The following is a 7,374-nucleotide window of genomic DNA, read 5'->3' as shown; positions in this document are numbered from 1 at the left end:
ACCCTTAAGAAGAGAGGTGAGCAGTGCGGCTATGGAGCTGAAGGACCTGATGAAACGCCGGTAGAAATGTGCGAATCCCAGGAAGCACTGTAGGCCCTTGATGGTGGTGGGGACTGGCCATGACCTGACGGCGTCCGTCTTCGCTCTTTCCAAGAACACCCCGTGAGGACTGATCCTGTATCCCAGGAAGGAGATTGTTGTTGGTGGAATTCTAATTTCTCCCCCTTCACCAACAGGCTGTGTTCCCGGAGGCGGAGTAGGACCGCTCGGACATCCCTGACGGGCTACTCGAATGTAGCTGAGTAGATCAGGATATCATCGATGTACACCACCTGTCTACTCAGCATGTCTCGGAACACGTCATTGACGAAGGACTGGAACAAGGAAGGTGAGTTGGCGAGGCTGTAGGGCATGACGCAGTATTCATAGTTGCCTGAGGTAGTGCTGAATGCCGTCTTACACTCGTCTCCTTCCCAGACTCCTTCCCGGATTGGGGTTGTATAGTCTGAGCCAGGGCAATCCCAAGACGATTCGGTGAAGGGGTAACGTGACGATGTGGAAGGACATCTCCTCGTGGTGGTCCGGTAGTGTGGGAATGGTGATGATGATGGGGAGAGTGACGTGCGTAATGGTGCCTGATCCAAGTGGTTTATTGTCCAGCAAGGTGACGTGTAGCGGAGAAGGCAGTGGCACGGTGGGCAACCCCCATTCAGAGACCAGCTCCCTATCGATAAGGTTCCCCGCTGATCCGGAATCTATCATTGCCGTGGAAAGCGAAGAGAAGGAAGAACCATTCACCGTTAGTGGAACTAAAATCAATGGTTTGGTGACAGGTGATGACAGAACACTCACGGAGCGGCGACGGGAGTTATACCGCCTAGATAGGGAACCGCCAGGAGATCTGTGGTCCATGGTGGTGTAGGGGATGCTGCCCACCTCCATGGGTGAGGACTCAGAGGCAGGATGGCTTCAATAGCTCAGATGGGGTGAGCGTCGATGCTCCGGGTGGTGTTGGGAATGCCGTCGGTCTCTCAACATGTCGTCAAGATGATTGGACGTGGCGATGAGGATAGAGGGTATCAAGGTCCATCTCGTTGTCCCGACATGCGAGTTCCGTCGTGATGTCCTCCCATAAGCCTCTCCTGAAGGCCGTGCGCATTGCACATACAAAACTAATTATATATATTTATTTAGACTTTTGATACTTTCTTTGCTTTTAGGCCCACGGGGAAGGAGTGGTAACTGAAATCTGCTAAGACATTAGAGATTCTTGTTCCCGAACAATTCGATCATCATCTGTACAAAGTGTACTGTAGACCTACAGGACTGTACTGCACTGTCATCTTCCTCATTATTCTGTGATTGCAAATATGACTCAGACACTGGAGGAATACAATTTTATAAACATTCAAATTAAAATGTTTTGTTGGGCAGTAAATATGATACAGAACATCTTCTGTCAATACAAATATTTTTGTTTATTGACTTAAAACATGGATACGATTAGCATACTTGAAATGTAACAAAAAACAATAAAAGTTATATTTTGCTATTAATTTGATCTGACTTCAGGTAGTTCACATCTCAAACATAAAAACTGTACTTGATCAGGAGTATAATAACACTGTGGCACATGCTGTTGAAAGCAGCAGAAATATCCATTGGCAATTCAAACACTGAATAATTTCTCTGTTCTTTCATCTTTATCTGGCTTACATACCCCATTGGGTAACACTTTATAATAACGTTCCTGTCTGAACGGTATTATAAAGTGTTACACCACATGGTAGCATTCTGCCATTCTTCTCGATATCACATACTCAACATGCCTGTCGTACTGTAAATGTATGGTATTTGCTTTCACTATGTCTTTACAAACTGAAGTGTAATACATACAATAAACAGCAAAACCATGTTGTTATTTTTTTAAAATATCGAACAGTATTCATCACATTCAGGCCTGAAGCATTGTGCATCACATAATAAAAGTACATTTTAAAATTTAGCTATTACATTATTTTAGCAATGGGTGTTATTAAAACATGTAGAGAAATCACCTTAAATTGCACTGTTTGCACAGCCAAATAACTTGATGTACAATTGATAGAAATGTTAAATTTTGGAAATCACTGAAATGAAAAGCACCACTTTTCAGCTCCATATGTCATATGTAGCAGGTCTAAGCTAGTCTAACCAGTCTCTTTTAAGTTTTGTATCTATTCTCAGCTATCAGCCATGGGATTTTATGGGAGAATCTCAAATTGGATTTCTGGCCAGAGGAGAAGAACAAACTCCTCCGTTTGCCTATTAACAAATTGAAACTCTCCAACATATGGCTACCACTTTTCGGTTTCCAGGTCACGGAGGAGACGAGCATGGAGGAGTCAAGGAGAGTACAGACTTTGACCCAATTGAGAATCTCCCACTTACTTATGGCCCCACAACAGCTTTTCCCTGATGGAAGTAAACTGGAAGTTACTAGAGTGTAGAATTCTATTCATCCAGCAGATGCTGCTGTGGCACTGCTAAATCCTCTAGGAGAGAGAGAGAGGGTTCATCTAGGGACCACAGACCAATATCTTAGTTAGGGAATTACATTTGGGCAGCCAGTGAGAAGAAATTGAGAAACCTTTTCAAATATAATCTAATAATCAAAACATTACAATTCATAGTGACTGATCTCTTTAGAGTACAGTCAATCATTAGGTAGTTAGAAATAGCAATATACCATTACTCTCAATATAAACAACAATTGAATAAGTCTCGACCATGTAAACAACAACTCACACTGAACACAAGAGCAGCTCTTTGAGGTGCCGTAGAATAGTCAAAATTCATTATTTATTTTCAGACTGGCTCAGAATCTATAGAGGAAAGTCTAAAAAACTTTGAAACACTGGTCGTCACAAACAGGACACTGTTTTGTTTTAAATCTCTCATTTTATAAGACACAAGAAAGCTATATCAAAGTGGAAGGCAATGTAAAGAAGTCAGAGTAAAAAAATTAAAAAATAACAAAGAAATCAAGTTCAGTTAGCCAAAAGGGAGCTCAAAATCAATACAATGCAGTCTATTGACACAACATGTTTTGGCCTTTGCTTTATATACTATATTACAGTACAGATGCACAGTTTACTTTGAAAACCCAAACTGCTCTGTACGTTACAGATCTGACGACCATGAAAGAAATGGTAAGAAATGGAAAACCCAAATCCATAACAAATGTTATATCATATAATCTCCCTTGGTATCAATTGCACTTTGAATTGGCCCCCCAATGCATTTAAAGCCCTTGCTCTATTGGTTTTTACTTTCAGTCTTTTCAGCTGCACTTCTTTGCAATGATCTAGAGGAACCTTTCCCCACAGGAGCTCTCCTGAAGTAACCGAGGAATATGTCACTGGGGAGGTTGTGGCTCCACAGAAAACATCAGACATCACAGCAACAACTCCCTGTGAATTCTCAGATTCTAGACTCATCATCATCACCACCAGATTCTCACTGGGTCTGTATCTCGCTACGTTCAGTCTTTAGGAATTCTCCTGTGGAACACAACTGACTGCCGTGCCTGGAACTGCTGCTTCCGCCGCCGCTTGCGCTGGTCCCAGTGGCAGAGCAGTATCATCTTGAAGGTGGTGCGGAAGGTCTTGTTGCACAAGGCGTAGCACATGGGGTTGACGGTGCTGTTGACGTAGCATAGCCAGTAGCCCAGTGCCCACAGAGCCTCAGGGATGCAGCCATTACAGAAGGTGTTGACCAGCACCATGATGTTGTAGGGTGTCCATGTGATGATGAAGGCAAACAGAATGGCGCTGAGGGTCTGTGCCGCCTTCTTCTCCTTTACCAGAGACATGCGCTTGCGCTTGGTGATCTGCGTCCGTGCCCTGGAGGCAAATCTCTTGGCTAGAGCTGCCTCTCTGAAGGAGATCGGCATCGAGGGTGATTTGGTGGTGGTGGCAGGGGAGCCAGAGATCGGCCCCACTCTGGTGGCCTGGATGGCAGGCATGGACTGGACTCTGGAGATCCGGGAGGGGAAGCGTTGGTGGTGGCTGTTGGTGTCTGTGTTGGCCCCATCAGGGGTGGTAGTAGTGGTGGTGGTGGTGGTGGTGGTGATGGTAGAGAGGCTGTCCCGGCTGTCCTCCTCCCCCCTCAGGAGGTCCTCTTCTGAGGCTATGTCCAGGTCCTCGCAGGAGGTGAGGTGGGAGTTGACGGCTGCCTTCATCCCCGGCAGGTTGAGCACTATGGAGAAGATGGCGTGGCCCTGGGGCATCATCCCTCTACCGTTTCCCTCCTCATCCTCAGAGGAGCCCGAGTGGTCCACTGACAGCCTGGCGTTGTTGTTGTTCCAGCTGTCGCTGCTGCTGTGGTCGGCATCCCCCTCTACGGGCCGGGCGTTGCCAGGCCTCCAGGAGCGCATCATGGGCCAGCAGTGGAAGCGTGCGGCCAGCGCCTGGCTGGGGCTCTTCTTCTGGGAGGACAGGCTCAGCTCATAGCTGTTACAGCTCCTGGCGCTCCCAGCCTGGTGGTGGACGAAGTGAGCCCTTTCCCCTCCCCTGCCTCGGCTCCCTGAGCCCTGCAGGCCCGCCAGCTCCCGTGCACGGATCTGCGTCTCCCTGTAGATACGCCAGTAGAGCACACTCATAATAGTGACAGGCAGGTAAAAGGCAGCAATAGCCGTGCAGAATGTAATGATGGGCTCTGAGAGGAACTGGATGTAGCACTTATCAGGGGGCACTGTGCGCTCCCCCACAAAGTACTGCCAGAACAGGATGGCTGGGGCCCACAGGACCAGGGACACGAACCAGGCCAGGCCGATCATCAGGCCAGCCCGCTGTGTGGTCCGCTTGGCACGGTAGGTGAGGGGCCGGGTGATGGAGAAGTAGCGGTCAAAGCTGATGACCAACAGGTTCATGACGGATGCGTTACTGGCCACATAGTCAATAGCCAGCCACAGATCACAGGCCCAGTTGCCTAGGGCCCACTGGCCCATGATGATGTAGGTGGTGTAGAGGTTCATGGAGATGACCCCGATGATGAGGTCAGCCACGGCTAGGCTGAGCAGGAAGTAGTTGTTGACAGTCTTGAGCTGGCGGTTGACCTTGAAGGATACAACCACCAGGATGTTGCCAATGATGGTGACCAGGGACAGGAGGCCGGTGAAAAAGACGATAAGGACCACCTGCCACACTGTGTGACCCCCAAGAGGGTCATAGGTCAGAGAGGTCCTCGTCTCATTGAGCGAGCCTGTAAAGTTGAAGAGGCCACTGAGGAAGGAGTCATTGTCATCTGGGCTGGTTAGCTCTGGCCAGCTGTCCATGTGGAGAACGTTGGTGTCTGGGTAGTCGATGCCCATTCCTGGGGAGCTGACGGTCAGGTAGAGGCCAGGGTCTGTGCTGTTGGAGCTCATTATGAAGTCCTGGCATATTCTGAGGAGAATACAGATAGAGATAGATTACTACACTATATTGTACTGAGAAGAGTTGCTCCAGTAGGTGAGGCTAACAGCACAGTTTTTTTGTTGTACATTTACTGTAAGTAGACTGGCAGTTTAGGTGATTGCAGTTTACTTACTTTTCTAGTCAAACTATCTTGTTGTAAACAATTTGTATTCATAGGTTTTGAGTTTAACCTTTGCATGTAAATGCATTGATAAACACACATTTTTCCCAGTTACACTATACAAGCAATAATCTAGTTTCTGAAGATTAAAGAGTCACCGGCCAATTTTTTGTTGGATGGTCCATTACAAAAACATATTCCTGTGATGACATCTTGCAAATTGCCAGGACAGCATCGCAGCACAACATGTCATCCTGTGATGCATCCGGAGCCTCAATCTGATTGTAAGGAGCATATTTAAAAAACAATTACAGTAATGCTGTAAACAACACCAAGGCTTGGAAACGTCTCCTGTCAGACTGCTGGTGTGACTTAGCATGCAGGTGGTGGCCTTTATTTAAATTCAGCTCCTGTGTCTCAGTGAAATACATCACAGTCCCGTCCGACCTGAATTCATGGCCTGTCTGTTAATCTCATAGAATAGAACAGTCGTGGCCAGCAAGTGTTAGAAGAGATACCTCCCCAGCCCAGACAGAATAACACAAGCACACACATACACACATACATAATACAGAGAAATGTTGAAGAAATATAGAGAGAAACATTTAAACTCTATTTCAAGAGATATTAAAAGATAATGCCAATTTGACCTTTACAGGCCTAATGAAAAAAAAAGTATAATTATAGTCAAAGAGTGAGGCAAGCAAACAGCCTCCAAACTAAAGTTTACTACAACACAAACGTTCTGCTTGCTGTAACTGTTGGAAAGAAAATGAGCAGAGACAAGGTGGCTGGAGTGGAGAGAGGAGGAGAGGAGTGGAGGGGCTAAAATCGCCTCACAACACAATGCCAAGGACTGAATCCAAGTGAGAATGAAGTTATTAGCTAGCTAGAGCACTCTGCACTCCATCACATTATGTGCTCACACTCACACAACAATGTCTACATCTGGGTCTCTTGGGCAAACCAAGTACGGGCTTGAAGAGAGCAAAGCGGATGGAGGGAGCATTCCCACTCCCAGCTCTTTGGCTCTGCGTCTGAATCTCCCCGTCTCTGTGTCTGAAAACACAGAGCGCGGTTTCTTTTCCCCAGGATATTTGCTAATTGGATTCTACTGCTGTGATGGCCCACTGGATATGAAACCGTTGAAGAGAGTTCTTCCTTTGGCAGGCAGACAACCTGATGGTGTAACTATAACTACAATTTCAATAAGAAATGGCCAGATTATATTGGCTGGGAGAGTGATGGAAATAGTATGGTACCCATTACAATTCTAAATCTCACTTTGAGTTGTTGAACTCTGTGTAGAACTTTCTCTGATGTCTCTGTCGAAGGCTTTGTATGTTGGCCTTTCAGCCAACCTGGTCTCAGAGCATTTCGTGTTATTCTGTACGTAAACCCGAGACACACCATTTAGAATGATATCAAATCAAATCAAATCTTATTTGCCACATGCGCCGTTAGGCACCTAGACAGAATTCGTAACATATAATTAGTTTAACAAATTTGTAACATATTGTATGTTTTACTAATTCGTAACATATAATACGAATTGTATTTCATAACATACAGTGGGGAAAAAAAGTATTTAGTCAGCCACCAATTGTGCAAGTTCTCCCACTTAAAAAGATGAGAGAAGCCTGTAATTTTCATCATAGGTACACGTCAACTATGACAGACAAAATGAGATTTTTTTCTCCAGAAAATCACATTGTAGGATTTTTTATGAATTTATTTGCAAATTATGGTGGAAAATAAATATTTGGTCAATAACAAAAGTTTCTCAATACTTTGTTATATACCCTTTGTTGGCAA

The 7,374-nt window shown here is 45.6% G+C and overlaps 1 protein-coding gene across 1 annotated transcript; it reads right to left on the bottom strand.

Annotated features, from left to right (window-relative positions):
• Positions 1–1,494: 1,494 nt before the first annotated feature.
• LOC121583238 (muscarinic acetylcholine receptor M3-like) lies at positions 1,495–5,419 on the bottom strand. Its single transcript, XM_041899429.1, has one exon. It carries the CDS (start codon positions 5,405–5,407, stop codon positions 3,524–3,526), a length of 1,884 nt encoding a protein of 627 aa, XP_041755363.1. The 5' UTR covers positions 5,408–5,419; the 3' UTR covers positions 1,495–3,523.
• Positions 5,420–7,374: the final 1,955 nt, after the last annotated feature.

The sequence above is a fragment of the Coregonus clupeaformis genome, chromosome 1, assembly GCF_020615455.1.
Source record: "Coregonus clupeaformis isolate EN_2021a chromosome 1, ASM2061545v1, whole genome shotgun sequence".
In the NCBI taxonomy this organism is placed as follows: domain Eukaryota; kingdom Metazoa; phylum Chordata; class Actinopteri; order Salmoniformes; family Salmonidae; genus Coregonus; species Coregonus clupeaformis.
Note: the sequence above shows the minus strand (reverse complement) of the source record. Positions and strands in the feature narration are given on the sequence as shown.

Bases quoted from the DNA above. Each gene is read 5' to 3' on its own strand.
- LOC121583238 (XM_041899429.1), bottom strand. From the start codon at position 5,407: ATGAGCTCCAACAGCACAGACCCTGGCCTCTACCTGACCGTCAGCTCC.